This window comes from Temnothorax nylanderi, unplaced genomic scaffold (genome assembly GCF_030848795.1).
Source record: "Temnothorax nylanderi isolate EJ_2023f unplaced genomic scaffold, tnyl_v1.0 TNYL_tig0115_pilon, whole genome shotgun sequence".
Taxonomy (NCBI): Eukaryota; Metazoa; Arthropoda; class Insecta; order Hymenoptera; family Formicidae; genus Temnothorax; species Temnothorax nylanderi.
Window position 1 is genome coordinate 364,944 of NW_027249177.1, and position 19,359 is coordinate 384,302.

Here is a 19,359-nt window from a genome sequence, read left to right on the forward strand (position 1 = left end):
AAGAGAATATTTATTTAGATTTTCTGAGTCGAAATGAGTTACATGATTACTCCGCCCAGTCAGTCCATTTATTACTCCATTCAGAAATCACAAATGCTAAATGACATAAATTCGTGAGCCGGAACCGGCAATATACCGAGCGTCTCCGAAACTACGTGTGCGACCATTAAAGAAATGAAAAAAGAAGCATCTCCACACATAATTGGGTCGCCGTGAGCGAAAGGGTTGAAAAAAAATGCTGATGAGAATGGCAGACGTATTCGTCGCATTCTCGATTCTCCATTCTCGAGCGCGATTGTTCGCCATGCGACATGTGTTCCGAACGAGACGAGAGAGGAGGAAAAAAACGAGAAGGAAAAAGAACGAGAAGAAGGAAAGAAACGCCGTGGCGTCACCGACCAGAAACAGAACGCTTCCAAATGCGGTGGAAGAGGGAAGATCGCGAACACGCGGAGGGAGGAATTACGGGCGGACGGACACCCACCCATGCCCGCCCGCATGCACTACCGGCCTGCCGTTACACAAAGCTGGCGAATCCGCTGTGTTTCACAATTTGTCGATGCGCGACATCGTGCGATATGATATGACACGAGATTGGGCGCTGCCGCTTCGAAATGACATGCAGATCGCCGGCGCGGGCGATTGTGATACTCCAAAAAATTCGAGGATATATGCGTTTGTTTCTAAATTACTTCGACAAATCTTGCGTGGGAATATTCCTCGTCCAGTTAATCCGCATTTAATCATAATTTGTTATAAAATATCAAAGTTGTAAGATAGATTTAGCTGACCATGTAATTTTGCAGTCATTTAAAGTTTTAATGTCATTTTCACGTAATGCAGAAGCTTTATTTAAACTTAATTTAAAGTTTGATTTAAGTTTATAATTAACATGAAATTAGAATTTTAATTAGGAATCCTAGATTCTGCTTCAAAATGTACTGTGAATTCCGAAAACAATTAGGAATTATTGATGTACTTTTTCCTCTCTCTTATATCTTTTCCTTTCTTTGATTAGAAACTCACACGGAGAGAATTTTCTCTTAAAATTTACCCTGAAATGCTAGTTGTGGGACAATATATGTACCACCAAGAATTTTATGCGAGCTATTCTGATTAATATATATCCACCATAATAAAAAATATTAATATCTATTACATTAAAATATAAAATATGTTTGATTAATTTTACTAAAATATATCTAGGAAATTTCAATAATTTTTCAAAATTTACCAATCTGCTTGGTAATTTTTATCACGTTGTTTGTAAAATGTCTTTTTTATATTTTAAAAAATTGGTTGCCAAGTTGTCCCAAGTTTGTAGTGAATTTAAGAGTAAAATATAACAAAAAATTCTCTCCGTGCAGGTTATAGTAATTTTAAATATAAACAATATATATACTATAAATTAAAAGTATCGGTCAACATCACAAAAAAGCGATAATACTTGTTAATTTTTTTATTTCTTGTTTTTAGCAAATTTGGAAATATTTTAATATGTAAATATATTACTTTCGTATAGTCTTCTTTCAAATTGATAAAAAGATTTACTTGCTTTATCTACAAATATAAGTGTTATGTATGTTCTCGGAATTTTTACTTATAATTGTACATTAAATATTTTATTTGTTATACTTGTTAATTGCTTGTTTATTTGGGAACGACTTTTTAATTCGCACGAAAGACAAAACTACTTGAAGGAAATATCTAACAATAAATATTTTTGCATTGTACGATGATAATTGCCTTGTATTCAGTATTCTACACTAGAATTATATAACTGCTATGAAAGAAGCGATAGTTACAACAAACAAACGGACCATACCGACTTTGTAAATTATGATTGCAGAAATTTGTATTTCGGTATTAGGATAATAAAATTAAATCGCGGAACCCCGTATTATTATCGTGTCGTCACACGGGGGAGGGTGTAGAACAATTTAGCGTCGCAATTACCGAAATGTCACGAATAAATAAAGCGTTACGGGTGCGCGGGGTATGATAAAAGTGTTGGTGCGCGTGCAAACGCGGTCGACACATCTCGTGCTTATTAATCGTGCAAATTATTCATTCGCGTGCGGACTGCAAAATAGGACGGCGTCAATCTTCATAACTGAAACTTTAAATTAAATGATTTTACATGACGATTATAATTTGACATCTTACACGTGCACACATATCTTTATGATTGCTTACATATTCACTTGACTTCGCCGATTAATGGTGATAAATACGCAAGACGTTCTAGAAATAAATGAACTATTTGAGAAAGGCATATTTAATTGAATCAATCTGAAGTAGAATTTTTTCTTCTAAGGAATACGAAAATTCAATATTAAAAATTACAAAATTTTTAATTCCAATGTAGTGCATTATTTTGTTGTTGAAAATATCGTTACAAAAGCTCTTACTTTTACAACTGCATAATATCCCATTTTTATATTTATCTTTTTAAGATTCGTTCCCGATCGTTTCAAAGTTTGGCTAACAAGAATATCTTCACAAAGAAACGCTAACACTAGAAAACTCTTCACAACGCGATTTACATATATTTGCTATCGTAGGCGTGCATTTCTTAATCGTCTAACTGGAATTCGTGGAAGAAATTCCAAGAAAAATAATGTCGATAGCCGGGAAGGGGCTTGTCGCGCCTTTTTGATACATCGCGAACAGTCCACTTTCGGAAAACTTTCGATCGGGACGCAGACAGGAAGTGTCACCTCCGTATCGTAAATCCAAATTACGCAAGAACGAAAATTCTGGTTTATTACCGGACGTGGATCGTCGTGTTGCCACGTGTGCCACAATTCGCCAATTACAACGGCGCGTATAGCGTGTCACGGATTCTCATTTGCGGCGTGCATCACTTGCTAATTGCGTCACATCGATCGTTCGACACCGCGGTGTCAGTAACGTCTTTGCATCTTTGATCGATGAAGCGTAATTATAATCTTCATAAGAGTAAAATTCGAATTATGTACATTTCAATAAAACTCTGCTCGAAGAAAATTCCAATTTAAAGTTTGCTTACACATGGAAAAACTTGAAAAGTTAGAAAATAAATTGCTTGTTTCGAACATTTATGAATAAAAAGAAGCGTGAGAGACTTGTACGCTTTATACGTCTTTTTCTTAGTAGAATTATATAAGAAAAAGGCAAAGAACAATGCCATGCAGAATCTACAACTTGAACTAAAAATAGATATATAGTAAGTCTATATAATTACAAAAAATTTATTTTCTTTCTTCAAAAGAATATTTCTCGCATTTATAACAATTCTTACTCAAATTGCATTTTACAAATTATAGACTTATCTTTTCGTGCGCGTGTCAAAATTTCCAATTCGGCGGGCAGTTAAAAATCGATGGTCCGTAAAAACACAGTAGGAATCAGGTCGACGAGCCCGCAGAAAGGAAGAGAGCGCGAAGAGCCGAGCTTATCGCCCGGCAATGCGAAGAGGCCCATTTAAAAGGCGCGAGGCATGACGAATTACGCATTCTGTCGCGGTAATGAACGGCCGTCGATTTGGGGGAACACGTTCACCCCTTCATCATCGTCATCTTTTTCTTCTTCTTCCTTACCGCGGCAAGTCTTCTCTCCGCCGCTTCCTCGTTACTCCTCTTTTTTTTTCGCGCCTTGGCTCGTACATGCGCGCGGATTACATCAGGCATGTCTCTCACCTCTCTGGAAGAGAAACTGACGTCACGGCCCTTTCTGTCCAGCCAAAAGAGATGCGGCCGGTACGATTTCTCGAGCTGCATCCGCGCCGGTCGCCACTGTCGAGTTGATTTACGAGGTCCTCGCGAATTTCCGTTTTAAAGAAACAAAAATAAAGGGAGCACCGTCTCTTCTTTCTCTCCTCTTTCTCGGCGTCTCTCGGATTTATCGGACCTCCCGAGATTTTTAATGCCTTCGGCTATACCTCGGGATCTACCTCGTCTTTAAGCCACTTTGTCGCAAGACGAGGACATTGATGGACTCGGGGATTAGGAGGGAATCCCCGTAGGTTTAAGGAGATTGCAGTTCGAGATCGTACGTGCGATCGGGGAGTTTCGGTGGAGAGTTTCCCCGGGACGCGAGCCCGAGTGGCGATTGTATCTTAACTCCGAACTCTCTCTCGGCGAGACAGAGAACCCGGGAAGATAAAATTATATCATAATGAAAACTACAAAAGACGAGACCTGCAAGAATATATAAGAATGCCTTTTGCAAACTTCTACGAATTCTTCAGAGAGTTAGCAGTATATTTTCTTGACAAAACTTTGTGTCTTTACATTTGCTTAAATATATCTTATACGTAAGCCAGACTTGACTGAAATATTTCTTAATAAATAAAATCTGTTTAAGGTTAAATAAAGTTTTTTTTTTAAGTTTTGTCATAATATGGAACAAAATCAATTTTACTATTTATAATTAAAAATTATTTCTTACATTAATATTATAATATCAACATTCTCTCGAAAAATACTTTATTTAAAAAAGCTATATTTATATTTATTTCTAATATTTATAAATAAATGTTTCTAAATAGAGACTGCTATAGCTTTCTATCGTGCTCTTTGAGACTTGACATAACATAAACGATGCTTGCAGTAAATTAAACTGTTCCGTCATCTTCATTATGTTATGTCGTTATGTAAATTGAACAACGCATTAAACGCAATTTGGACGCAAGTTTATTCCATTCGCGAGAAAGCCACTAATTTATAGTATAACGCATATCTCCCATTGGTCAGTTTACATAGTCAGCCTGAAACGAACAGACGCGAACTGACGTCATGATCCCTTTTGAGTTCAGCAGAAGCAAATAATTCGAAAAACGTCGAACGAGCTTTTCTTAAATCCAGTCTTTTTCTCGTTCCTGCTTTCCATCAACTTTGTTATCCTACAATTAGAATTTCTGAATTATAATTACAACGTATTTCCTGAAACTTACATATAATTTTATGTTAAATTCTATTGAACGAATTCATATGTACCTAGCAATTATCAGAAATATCTCTTTGTTCCATAAACAAATGGACTAAACAATTTATCTGAAAGAAATTCGAATTCATATTGTATATACCTGTCGTGCAACTTTAAGAAGAGCTCCACCAGTTTCGCTTTATCTGCGATTTGGACTCAATTGGCGAACATGAATTCAAAGACGTACGTATCGCCGTGCAAATTTAACGCCGGCCGAAATTTACGACGGGGGGGCATCGGTTCTCGCTCGCCGGCGACGGCTTATACGGTGTCACTCGTAAAACGACCGACGGGACGCGCACTGACGTCATGGTCCTTTCTGGCCGGGCCAGGCCGAGGGAGATGGCTCCGGCTGCGGCTCCTCCGAGCGCGCGTTACATACGCGCGCGCGTTGCACCAGACCTCGCTCTCGAAATTACACCGCGGGAGTAGTGGGAATGTGGCACAATTTCTGCCGCTTCGGGTTAACGATTCGGCCCGGCCGCGGCGGCAGCTTCCAGAGAACGTGGGCGTTAATGATAAATTGCCGGCATCTCTAGCGCGCTCCTCCCGCCGCTTTGGCATTGATCCCTATCTACCGTAACGATTACCCAGATATTACGTATTACGTGCATACCCACGTGCGAGCGACGCGCGGCCGATCGTGTCCCCGTCTCCGTCATCGTCTCGTTGTCCGAGGATTGACACAAATTGACGCGCTGAAGACGGGCTTCCATCCCGACCGCTCTGAGCCGAGGTGGATTCTAATCTTCCATCGACGGAAGGTCTTTTCTTTCTCGGGTACCAGCGATGCATATTCGCGTGATTGATTATTATATGTCTTCGATGCATTTGCCAGGCGCTATACCTTCCGCCTGATGTTTTCTTTAAGTATAAAAATGAGGGAATTTTAGATTACATCTGAAAACTTTTATTTCTTTTTTTCGTCGTCGGTAAAACTGAGAAGTTTTAAAATACCGTGGCATTTTCCGCGCTTTAAAATACCTACAATCTGCATCTTTTTAGAGAAACAAATTATGAATAAACCATTTCAGTTTGATTTTCATACGACTTTATCTGTGTAAAAGAAAAGAAGAATTAAAGAAACGATAAAAATGTAATAGGAAACAATAATAGAATTATCCTTTTTGCAATAATTATGTTCTTTAATTAAGATACAATCTACTATTTTACTGGTAAAGTTTAAAAGGACTACATTTTAAATCCTTTTGCCCCATATTGCGTACAATCGACCGGAAGAGGGAAGCGCGTATGTAAACTCTAGAGCTCTCGCTTTTCTCGCTCGCGCGTCCGGGAAAATATTAAAGGGGACGTTGATCCTCCGCGGGGCTGAGTGGACAGATTGTTAAAACACACCGACGAGCCAGAAAGCGCAATGATCGCGTGACTGGGCCCTATCAAGCCTGGAGCCCCGCCGAGCTTTTAGAGCGGCAATTTTAGAACGCGCGCGCGCCGCGCCACGTTACACTTTCATTTTCACATTCTCCCCGACATTCTAAAACCGTCCCCGAGAATTTCACCGCCCCCCGAAAGCCCGTTAAAACAAGCGATGCGGTGCCGTTTTAATTAAAACGAACGAGGTGGAGAAGCGACGTAGGGGTGCCCAGGATAGATGAAAGAGCGAAAGAGCGGAGAAAAATTTTAACGGCGCGAGGGGGAGGGGGTCAGGGAGGCCGGCCGTACGTACGCCCACGCGATGAGAGAGAAGACGCGAACGGGGAATCGGGCTTGCGGCGCGTGTGGCCCCCGTTTTGTTTTGCCACGTCCGGAAAAGTAGGGTATCTAAGCGCCGATAAAGAAATCTCCTCCTCGACGCCGCATCGGCACTCTCCGCGCCGCGCCGGGTGTGGACCGTAGATTCTTCTTCTCGGTACCGAAGCTACCGGTGCTGAACTGACGCACCGTCCCTTGACACCGCGCCGGAGACGGCTGCGACAATTTACCGGCGAGAAACTCGATTCAGCACCTCGTAAAAAATACAGCGCGTCCTGGGCTTACCGAGAAAATGTATTATAGTCGATTCTTCCTGAAAATTTTATTTATTTTCTATTTATTCGCTATATCCACTTGTATTTTTACTCAGATGCGTATTATATGGGATATATACATAACGATGCCTTTTTCCATGCATTTCGCGGTACAAACTCTTTGAAAAGTTGTCGGTAAAAAGTTCTCTCTCCAGTTCACACAGTACCTTAAACGAAAGGTTCTTCGCAAAGTGTAAAGTAGCTTGAAACATAAAGTTTTCGAGACATTTAAAAATTAAGCTTTTATAATCCCTGTACGAAGCGTTCATTATCGTAATCGATGCTCGCTCAAATGAAGTGCTTCTCATGCAAACTTCACGAGAAGTATTCCCTCGTTTAATCATAATCATCTTCCGTTTATAAGGTTTAAAGAATTAATAAGGCTGCGTTTATCTTTAGAGCTCATTTTGTTTCTTAAAATTGCAAAAATTTTCTCACTGTACGTCAAGTTTTAATTTGACGTAACTTAAATGCATTAAACGCCAACTCGCGGGACGTTAGCAGTTGATTTCTCATACAGTACATATACATTTCCAGAATTAGAACTTATATTAACATACATATTGCACGATGGATATTTACATTCAGATTTTAAGAGCGCAGCTGCCCTCGAGCGTTTCTTGAAGGATCAGCGCGAAAGAACGATGACTATCGATAATCAGCTTCTGCCTTCCCCATTTTCATGCCCCATTCATTGTGAATTCGTCGCCGGTGCATTTCACGCACTGATAAGGGACACCGTGCCACCGATAACGGCCACAAAACGGATACACGCGTTGCAGTCCTACGCGTTCCTTGCCGCTCCTTGATATCGCAAAATGCGGGGGTGAAACGCGTTTCCGGTCTACCGTCGGACCGTATCGTACCATCTTACGCCTCGCGAAATTATTTCCGCATAAAATTCGAGACGTGCAAAATTATTTAGCAAATGTCTTGATTTTTGCGAAAGAAAAAAAAGCATTGGATAAATCTTTTTTATATTATAATGATTAGCATTTCTTATAATATTCTATTATTAATATGTAACTACTTATTAATATAGTACCGATAAAAACTATATTTTATATACTTTTCTTAGACAAATTTGTAGACGAGATTTCCTATTTGTTTTTTTAAAGCTTCTCGAACGTCCTATATCCAGTAGCAGATAATTCATCCACCCTATTTCGAGATCTCTCCTCACATAAAATCTTCCAATTCGTCGTCCAAACAAATAGCCTGAACAAATTGCGTGATTAATCCCGCGAGAAATTCATTCCAATTAAAACGAGACAAAAAAATCATCTTACTCGGTACGTTTTTTAATAAGTAAAAATTATGTGATACAGCGGACATTTCTTTCCTTCTTCGTGACAGGCTCTAAGTTAATCTTCGCGACCCACTTCTCGCGACTTTCACGTTCGTTAAAAAGTCAGGTCCCTCCGACGAAACTGTCAGAGATCGAACGAGACAAAAGCTGGAAGTTGGGAACTGGACAAGGGAGGATGGGGAGGCACCACGCGCGCGCGCTGATAACGCACTTCCCATTGACAAGTCGCTTCGTGAACCCAGCTCATTCTCGAAACCGGATGTCCGCGTGATCTCATATCCAGATATCCGCTCTCTCTCTCTCTCTCTCTCTCTCTCTCTCTCTCTCTCTCTCTCTCTCTCTCTCTCTCTCTCTCTCTCTCTCTCTCTCTCTCTCTCTCTCTCTCTCTCTCTCTCTCTCTCTCTCTCTCTCTCTCCCTGCCTATCCTTCCGCCTCAAAATTTCTGCAGTAATTGTATCATGTGCAACGTCTCCTGTGACGTATCCATCCCGCCATCTCCTCTTCCTCCTCCTCTTCCTCCTTCTCTTCCTCCTCCTGACCTCCTTTCGCGTCCAGCTTTATCTCACCGGTGCTCAAGAGTTTCGGCTTTCGAAATAATCGAAATATAACTTCCACAATTTAATTTAATCCCCCAATTTAATCCGAGCTAATTTACTCCGGAAAGTCCCATCTCTGTAAGATATATAAACCTTAATGTAATGAAATTTTTATTGATAAAATAAAATTTGCCTTCAAATATTTTAATTGGAGAAAAATATATCCAGTTATACATTGTTAATAACTCATTCGTAAATAACCTGTATGGCTTATAATAAATTATATATAGTAAATGTAATAAATATATTTATATAAAATAAAATATATATCTTATTATATTATTATATTAATAAAATATATGTGTACATATTCTCTCTCTCTCTCTCTCTCTCTCTCTCTCTCTCTCTCTCTCTCTCTCTCTCTCTCTCTCTCTCTCTCTCTCTCTCCTCTCTCTCTCTCTCTCTCTCTCTCTCACTCACTCTCGCTCTTTCGGATCTTGCACTTTGTAGCGTTCTAGTATGTTAAAATTGCAATCTAACTTTGTATAATCGAGCTTCTTTTATATATATAGTATAACGTATTGTGTTTACGACAAACGAAATGCATTCAATATGTGCTTCTAGAATTTTGATTATCATGTTAGCTTGAACGGCAGCCTATGGCAATCTCATGAAAGTATGTGGTAACGACTTCTTCCTTCTAAGAGAGAAAGAGAGAGAGAGAGAGAGAGAGAGAGAGAGAGAGAGAGAAAACGTCAGCATCTTACATCCCATTTACAGATACATGTCTGATTCGACCGTGTCATAGCGGGTTTCCCTTTTCGTTCACACCAGGCACCAGCTATCCAATCAATACCAGCCTTTAAAAGGCATCCTGTGTCAATTTTGTATCAGGCATGCCCATAAATGGCATGCTCCCATCCACCGCCAAGAAAAATGCTTGTTCCTCGACGCCGTGATATTGACTTATGAATATATTATCAACAATGGACTTTTTCATGAAGTTTTTCACTGTACGACAGAGAACGAGATTTTCCCCGTGCACGTCCCAATTTTTCCCTCGAGCTAATAACGTATTACGTAATCCGTAACTCGTTTATTTTTACAAAACGACGTGAGAAAATATTAATGGCCACAGTTTATTATATTGTCATGTTTTTATGATGTGCAAAACATCATTAGTTTTATAATATGGCACTTGACATCGTAAAAAAGCTGCACAACTTTTTAATTGCTAATCCTCACTCGGCTGTTATAACGTTGATAATCTCGGACACATTTCTTACATCTTACGCAAGAGGTCAACCGATAACGACACCCGTTTTGAACGCAAGTTACGCGTATAATACGCATTTATGCGTAGACGTTTATGCATGATAAGCGCATTGGCGTCTGTGACCAGAGTATAAAATTTCGTACTGCGTTGTAGCATAACATCATCGCTATACATTTTAATCTCCATTTACAGCTCTATTTGTCATGATAATACAATATATCTTAATTTTTTGATCGAATAAAATGCATTCTACGCACATTTATTTATTTCACTTTTTAAATAATTAATAATACACATTTTTTAAATAATTAAATATATATTAAAACGCATGTTTTTTCGAATTTAACCCTCCATTGCTCTCGTGTTAGGCGAGCGCTAACATCGCATCTTGTTTCTTCAATTGCATAGATGTGACATAAAAGTTAACTCTGAAACTTTTTGACTTTTCATTTACAATCTTTTAAATTATATTTGTATGATTATTTTCCAACATTTCGTTAATACAATTTTTAGATTAGACTGAAAGTACTAACGTGTGATATATCTATGCGCAGCGCTCATTGTCAAGAGCAAATACTTAAAGTCGACGCGACTCGTGCTGTTGCCAAATGAAAGTTTCACTGCTTTAGATTGATGTACCGATCGATGTTTCATCCTCTTGTTCTTACAAGACAAGATTGTGTTTAGAAACCACTATTTCCAACGTCTGTCACCTCTATATAGTCGACCGTTAATTTTCAGAATAGCCAACTTCCCTTGACTAATTCTGAAAAGTTAATGGTCGGTTAGAGTTTAACAGATGTTAGAAATAGTGGCCCTTGATCTGAGAAAACTATGTGACAATATTACACTAATACAGTGACAAATATACAAGCGCGGCGCAGGACTAACACGAGAGCACTGACGTTCATTTGGTGAACGAGGGCAATGGAGAGTTAACGATTTTTCAATTATCAAAAAATCCACAACTAAAATGTTCACCGAAAAAGAATACCGTGAAATATTCAGTGTAAATGCACTTGCAGCTCAATCTTATTGTAACGCTATAAATCTTATAAATGTAATTTACGAATTTATGCCCCTTGCATATTAGGCTTCGTAGCGCTTACTAGTAATATTGTCTACAATTATAATGAGCATCTTATTTTGTTGACACTTAAATTGGATAACTGATACGCGGAGAGAATATTGCACACGCTTAATAGCGATAAGCAATGTCGCCCGACGATAAGCTTCTAAAAAGCAAAACAGAGGAAGATGTCGGCGCCGGCGAAACTTCTAAGAAATGACAAGAAAAATTATGTCATTAAAATGTCACGCAGATTACAACGCATGATCGTCCATTTTTATAAGTGGCTTAAATAAATATTCGTAAATTATTGTACGCAAAAGCTATCGTGCATACTCTAACGTAATAATCGCAAGCTACCATCGAAAATGGAGTTCTCGTTTTCCGCGAATTTATTTCTTTCCCTTTAATTTCAATGAGAAGAATTTACGTGCTAAGTTAATTTAAATTATTAAAATTTAAATGTAGGTTCTAATTTAAATTCTTGTTGTACTATAATATCTCTTGCATAACGGAAGTATACTAATTTTCAAAGTAAAATCCAATATTGTTTTATTTTTATTAAGTTTTATTAAGAAAAAGTTATACAGTTTTGCTTTATCATAAAACGATTATACGATAAAATTGGCAAACGTTAAAGTTTCATATACTTTTTCTACCTCGTATATAAAGCATCAAATTTTTCCAACTGTGCTCCCTTTGGCGAGCTTCCTCCTTGCGGATTCTCATCGAAAGCATCGGACACATTTGCGACGAATATGGCATCTTTGTAGCGAGATTCGCGTAAATTCTTTTTCTATCTCGTATATAAAGCATTAAATTTTTCTAACTGTGCTTCCTTTGGCGAGCTTCCTCCTTGCGGGTTCTCATCGGAAGCATCGGACATTTCGCGACGAATACAATGGCAGCTTTGTAGAGAGATTCGCGTAAATTCTTAAACTCATTCTCGACGAATGCAATAAACATGCTGAAACTCAAAGGGGACAAGTAATGACCGTAATGCAACATTCGCGCGGGATGTGCAACGTAAATACGCCGCGTAAAAGCCAAACAAAAAGCTGTAAAATCCACCTGTTTAGTGTCCGCTACAAGCATATCTCTCGTGGAAATTAACAGAAATACCCTAGTACTTTTTTAACGGTCGTAGGATATACAAACAAGTTTCGCTTTCTTAGTCGACTTCTCACTTTCAAAAGACTGTTCAAGTTGACAAAGTTAAATTAACATTTATTTTGCTTATCTTTTTTTACATACGTTTTACCGCACTCATTTATCTTCCTTAGGATAATTTCTATTCTTTAATATCTTGAGTTATTACCTCCAAGCATAACTACTTACGTTTAATTTGTCCTGTTTATAATATTTCAAAAGAAATACAAATTCAAAACTAACAGCAAGAAATTAGAAACACAAAACTAACTGTAAGTAACAATAAACGTGCGCAGTTTTTGTCGCATAACTAGTTACGTTTAATTTGTTCTATTTATAATATTTCAAAAGAAATACTAATCCAAAACTAACAGCAAGAAATTAGAAACACAAAACTAACTATAAGTAACAATAAACGTGGGCAATTTTTGACGTAAAGTTAAAGCGTATATTTCTTTGATGTGGAACATGTTTACGTTGGATGTTACGAGATGAGAAATATACGCCGGGTGCGTGTGGGTAAACGATGAAGAGAAAATGCCTTGACGCATCGTTAATTAGGGAACGTGTCCAGATGCGGTCGCACCGCCGCCCTTTAACCAGCTCGAATTGAGTGCGGTGGTCGTCGGCAGCGAATGCACTTACTTACGCGCTTCTGCATACGCACGCACTTGCGTACGTGTTTTGCGTACGCACTTTCCAGGATGCCGACACCCGACCGCGAATGCGGTCGCGCTCCTCGAATTGCAACGGCGTCGTCGCGGCGACGATGCAACTTGGATGGCCTTCCTCCGAATCAAGGATACGACGCAATCATATCTGCAATTGCAACGATGTTGCTCGTTAAGAGATGTACTTGAATGCGGCGATGGCCGAATTAATTAACAATCGAACGCGGAGATAATAGAGATCGATTGCTAGAGGCACTCGGCGAGTAGTCTAATATTTTTAGTTCAAAACTGCGTAAACAGCGCGCGAAATTCTATTGTCATGTTATTGCTGTAAAATAAATTATAAATCAATGATCAATCATCTTATTACGCCGAAATTTTGTTGAACTTTTAGAAATGTATAAGCTTAAATTAATTAATTACAAAGTATGATAAATCGGATTATTTAATAGATAATTGAAAACGCTTGAATTACTTTATACTTTAACAGAAAATAATTAATAATTAGCACTAGCATTTTAAGTACGACATGATGATAGATCAGTAGTGGAGATGAATAAAGCGATAAAAAATCAATATTATTTATTAACAATTGACTCTAACAAATTTAGACTCGATTGTTTAGGATATCGTTAAAATTTTATTTGGTAAAAATAAAGTATTTATTACATCCACTTGTAAAAACGTTTTGTACGTATACTCTGATTAGCGTTTTAATTTCACCCATTTTCTTACAAGCGTGTGAATTTTTATATCCCAGCAATGTGCATACAGCATAATCGTTAGAAATCATAAGAAATTGAATTATTATTTTCTATTTCTTCTGTTTAGGGCGATGATGGTATACAAGGATTTGTGGGAGCCGCAGGACTTTCCGTATGTATATTAACTATTTTATCGCCTTCCAAAGTAAACAAAATAAAGTTTCTCTCTTATTTTCTCTTTATTTCTTTTTAATAATCATATATCATATAATGTATGTACGTTAGATTTTTATATTATATTATATATTATCTCACACACGATAAATTTTAGACAACGTAAAATAAAATCCAACCATTTATTTAAAATATGAAATTTTCCTGATATAATCCAATAATTTAGAATAATATGGACGCAGTTCTGCAATGCGGAACCGACTCCAAAACCTTACTTTCCCGCTGGAGCAAATTTTGCGAAACATTAGAAATAAAATTCTGCGCCAACGTTATCTCAAATATAACGACCGCGAGCTATAATCCTCCTCAAATACAATTCCACGTGTTTTATATGCATGTTTAGAAAGCCTCCCGTCCACGTAAAGTATTAGGACAAAATAGGAGCGCTTGGCACTCCTAATGGCTCCTTGGTTTCTTATTGCATAACCGCATCCATATGTAAATGAAATTTAAATTTAAAAATTCTCTTTGCCGTATCTTCTGGCTTCTTTCCGTATTATGAAAAGGAAAAGAATGAAATCGTAAGCTCCTTGCATTTCTGAGCTGAATTCAGTCCAACGTTTCACTCTCATTATGCCTCTGTGTGCAAAAGAATTATTCAGAGGGACTGTAGCGAGCGTTCCTTAGGGCAATTCCGGCATACCCGGTGTGATGGGTCCAGACGGGCTGGACGGATGCAACGGAACCGACGGTCGTGCTGGTGCACCCGGTATACCCGGAGCTTACGGGCCACGTGGTCCACCAGGACCCTTAGGCGATTATGGCTACACGGGAGAGCCTGGTGATGGAGGTATAAATTCGGTCGGTGTCAAAGGAGAACGCGGGCAGCCCGGTATCGACGGACAGGAGGTAAAAGCATCACCATTTCAACGTGAAGTATACACATGTTATTCAATAATGTTTAAAATCACCCTGATGTTACACCGCCAAGAAATTTCAATATCTGAACATCGATATTATTCATTCCTACATGTGACTGATGTGACAGTTTGCCGAGGAGAATTCACTGTGTGTGCTGCCTATTAAAAATTAAATTAAATTAAATTAACAGTTATATCGTCGCACATGTTATTACGCATTTACGTGCGACGCAATTATTTTTTGTTATTGTCGGCCGTAATTGAATCTTGAATTGTTAGCGCGTACTTTATTTATTTAAATTCATAAATTTCTGTGTACATATTTGATTTGTAAATTAAAATATACCATTAAAGTAGATCGTTAACGTTCAATCTACATTTATGATGAAAAATTCATCATATAATTGAAACTAAAATTGATCCCTTTACGTCCATGTATGATACTAGAAGGCAAAATGTGCGGTATAAATATGCCGCTTCTCCTTAATACCATCGCGGATTAATCCCGCTGTTAAATCCACTCGTAATCATAGTTGTCCTAAGACGTGATCGCGTTTCCAGGGTTATCGAGGACCGCAGGGACTCACCGGCGAGATGGGTTATACAGGAGACACGGGCGACTTTGTAAGTAATAACAGAAGCATGGTTGTTTAAGGTACCGTAACACCGGTCGATCGGTGCCGACTCTCGAGGGCCGGTGAACCCTCGCGCGAGCGTTTAGGTAGGTCTCCGAAGAACGGATACGGAGGAGGAAGAGAAGGAGGAGGAGGAGGAGGAGGAAGCAGACGAGCTCGAGAGTCCGATTCTCGGGACGGCTTTCGTTCTTTTTTGCGAAACGCCACCTGCTCGCATGAAATATTGTTTGCCGGTCCAAAAGTATTCCCCGGCAATATTCAACGGGGTGCCGGGTAAAGAGGAGGAAAAGGAGCGGAAAGAATCCGTAAAAATTCCGCGCGCATCGCGATATCGCGCGATAAGCACCTCCGAGGAATCCTCTTACGCCGCCGAGTTAAAAAGTCACCGCTGAACGCGAACGCGAATGCACGTTGAGGCTTTGGGTGAAAATGCGCGATACCGAAATAAATGCTCACGCTCTGAAAGAGAAGTACATAATTCTTGTGTTTCGACCATACAACAGAGTGGACAATTGTTTCTAGGAGAGTAGCTAGAAGAAAAGAGAATTGAATAATAAGAGTAGAAAATTGCGCATTTATTTATCAATCGTAATTTAATTATCTTGTCGTTAATAATCTTTATCTTGTTTTATTTTATTTTAGAAATCTAGAAATAATCACTGAGATACTAGAATAAATTTAAAAGTTTTGAATAAATGTACGTTATATTAAAAGGCTGCAAATGTCCATTGAAGATTAGTGTAAAGTAGTAAACTTAAATTAGGAAGTAGATTAATTAAATTAAAAATACGAAAACATATTCGTTGAAAAAAAGAAAAAGTGGAAATGGCGAGTTTGCAATCTAGAGAGAATATAGGTCGCCGTTTCTCTCTTAAACTACAGCCGCGCGCGATACGGCACGATATGGTAATGCAACGTATGTCGCAAAGTATTTCAGTTCGGTATAAACTAGACGATGGAACTTTACGAGATTCTTAAAGCGCATAGAGTAGACGCGCGATGGCCGCCCGAAAGTTATCTGCGCCACTTGTATCCGCAGTATTCCGAGTTACGCCCGTAAGGTTGAATTACGTACGCGATGTTACACGTATTCCCCCGAGGGGCACGAAGAAACCCTTTTTTTTTTGCTGGAAGGGAAGGTTTAACGTTTCCCTGCACGAGTGTACTCACTATAGCGATACAGCCGCTACTTATCAGCTACTTTCGCGCAGGAAGCGAAGCTTTTCTTCTCGCTTGCAATTTACTTGACGCAACTAATTAGCGAACGGAGCGATAAACTCCTCTCGCGGGAGATTCATGGCTTCGCTAACGAAGGATCGCGAAAGTAAGAGATTCCTCGATGTGTGACAAATTGCTCGAGTTTTAGGAAAAGTGCCTATCGTCGTTGGTTAATCATATCGATTCTTTCATTTTAGAAAAAATTATTTTACGTATAACGTGTGTCAATTTCATGTATATATCGTTTTGCATCAAAAGTTTATCTTTCTTCTTAATATCTTTTATCGAGGCGCGCAGTGCAAAAAAGAAATAGCTTCTTTTTTGCACTGCGCGCAAAACTTCTGCATATTCATCTTTTTGTTTTAGAGAAAATTATTTAAATTGATTTAATATATGACGTGTCAATTTCGCATATGTATCGTTTTTGCATCAAAAATTTATCTTTCTTCTTAATGTCTTTTATCGAGGCGCGCAGTGCAAAAAAGAAGCTATTTCTTTGTCACGATTTTGCAGAGGTAATCTTAATCGTGCCGGCTCGAGGGCGGTACCAACGCGGACGCGCGAAGAGAATGAAGGAAAGAAAGTATTGAAATGCACTAGGACTTCGTACTTAATCGCTAAATACGAAACGTTGAAATCCGAGGCGTCGCGTCCGTCGTCAGCTGCTATCTGCTGACACGACTGTCGCTGATAGCGCAAGAGCCGTCTCTTCGCACGAGATGACGAAGGGAAGATTTTAGCCGCGGCGACCAACGGCTTCTGAGAAACCCGACGAGCCCGGGCTCTCTCTCTCTCTCTCTTTCTTCTTGACCCTCGTCGCTAAAAGTCGGCTACGTCGCTCGCGCCATTAAGGAAGACACAATCGGCTACCAAAAACCGGTTTCCTCATTGACAATGCGTTAATCGTGCGCGCTGCACAATTGCATGGGTAATTTTTTAATGGCGATGGCACGAACCTCGAGTCGGCACCTTTTCTCGCGTATAAACGGCGGGCGGATCGGCAGTTAATTCGACAAATTGCGCTAACGAATTTCTACCCTTTCTCGAAAACGAAAATTGAACGCGTCTCGCGATAATTTTGATATGTCGAATTAATTTTTATTTAATAAGAATTTATCGCGGGATAAAACAAATTTTCCAGAGTTGTATTGTTGCCAATTACATAAGTAAACTTCATTATATAATCGTGTATATTAGTTAAAATGCTCCGAATATAATTATAAGATCAAAATAAACTTTATAAATTTTATAGAATAAAATCTAAATTAATAATTGTATAAGTAAAGCAATTTATAACGATAGTAATCAAAAGGGAATGATTTAATTATAAACTAATCTTTATCATACAACATTTTTCATCTTTCTCTCTATTCTTTCTTTCTTCTTTCCATCTTGTCGCGTGCAATAATAATAATAATTAGAAATTCCCACTGATTCAATCAACCGTTACGTTAATAAAAGCGAAATGTGATGCTTTGCCTCGATCAAAATAATCTCGCAAAGTCCGCGTCTAGTAGCTCCATTTCGCTCGGAGTAAAAATAAACAGGGATGGACCGGGACGTGCACTTAAATTAGCATTATAATGGACTCATAATACATGCACTTACGCTCTGCCACGCTAGATGTAACTTCAGCGTAATGCGTACGGCAACATATAGGCAGAACTACATCAAGGTATACCGGGTGTCTCGAGGGTATCGCGCATGATCGCTCGATTACAAGTCTTTTGACGAGTTTAGGCTTGATTAGCTAAACGAGAAACTGGTAGTTTCAAACATCTCGGTGTACGGTAACTAATCCGAGAGGGAGAGAAGACTTGATACATTTAAACATATATATGTTTATTTGAACATATTCTTTAACAATATAAAGACATTGGAATATACTTCGACATATTCCATTAAAGTTAAAAAATAACAATGTTAAAATATAGCTTTCATAAAGTAACGCTAAGAATTTATTTATTAAAGACAACTTCGTAAGATGAACACGAATTACACATTAATAAAGCGAATTAATAAATTACATCAATTAAGCGGTGAAACGAAAAAAAGATATCTGTATTCTCCTAGGGTTTGCCAGGTTCTCCTGGCTTGCCAGGTATCCAAGGTGATCGCGGCGACACCGTGTACGGTGTGAAGGGTCAACCTGGCGAGCAGGGAGACAGGGGAGAGTCTGGAGCACCGGGTAAGGACGAATATAAGAAGCCGGAAAACTCGACGGCCACCAAAGGACCGCAGGGGCCAAAAGGCATGAAGGGCACCTATGGTGATCGAGGTCGCAAGGGAGAGCTGGGCGCCAGGGGTCCACAAGTAATTATGCTACACCAAATGTCAGCATAAATAACATTCGAAATAATATAAATTCTATGAAATATTACGTTACAAAAAAATATATCATTGATAAGAAATCAAAAGTTATGCTTGTGACGTAAATTATATAATAGAAATATTTTAGTTAAATATTGTAGCATTTAAATAGAACGCAATTCTTACTTAGGGTCGACCAGGTTTCTTGGGTATCAAAGGTGTGAAAGGTGAACAAGGTGACGATGGGCCGAGAGGTAAGCAGGGTGTCGAGGGCCCACCGGGCCCGGCTGGTGAGAAGGCAGAGAAAGGAGCTCCAGGATTCGCTGGATTGGCTGGTCGGGATGGAGATGATGTAAGTAAAATGATAGGTATATACACATCCCCATGGCTGCT

General features: G+C 38.9%; 1 protein-coding gene and 1 long non-coding RNA gene across 3 annotated transcripts in view; one reads left to right on the top strand and one right to left on the bottom strand.

Annotated features, from left to right (window-relative positions):
* Positions 1-19,359, top strand: part of LOC139776243 (uncharacterized) — a 59,011-nt gene that overhangs the window by 30,097 nt on the left and 9,555 nt on the right. For both annotated transcript variants that reach the window (XM_071712786.1, XM_071712785.1), the window contains exons 3-7: positions 13,837-13,881; positions 14,571-14,792; positions 15,365-15,427; positions 18,730-18,969; positions 19,157-19,318. In XM_071712786.1, coding sequence (XP_071568887.1) covers positions 14,595-14,792; positions 15,365-15,427; positions 18,730-18,969; positions 19,157-19,318 — 663 coding nt within the window. In that variant the 5' untranslated portion in view covers positions 13,837-13,881; positions 14,571-14,594. The remainder of the gene's footprint in view (positions 1-13,836; positions 13,882-14,570; positions 14,793-15,364; positions 15,428-18,729; positions 18,970-19,156; positions 19,319-19,359) is intronic.
* On the bottom strand, positions 4,661-5,544 carry LOC139776249 (uncharacterized). The gene is made up of 2 exons (XR_011719047.1): positions 5,069-5,544; positions 4,661-4,885 (listed from the first exon to the last, which is right to left on the bottom strand). It is a non-coding gene; the product is annotated as an uncharacterized lncRNA (long non-coding RNA).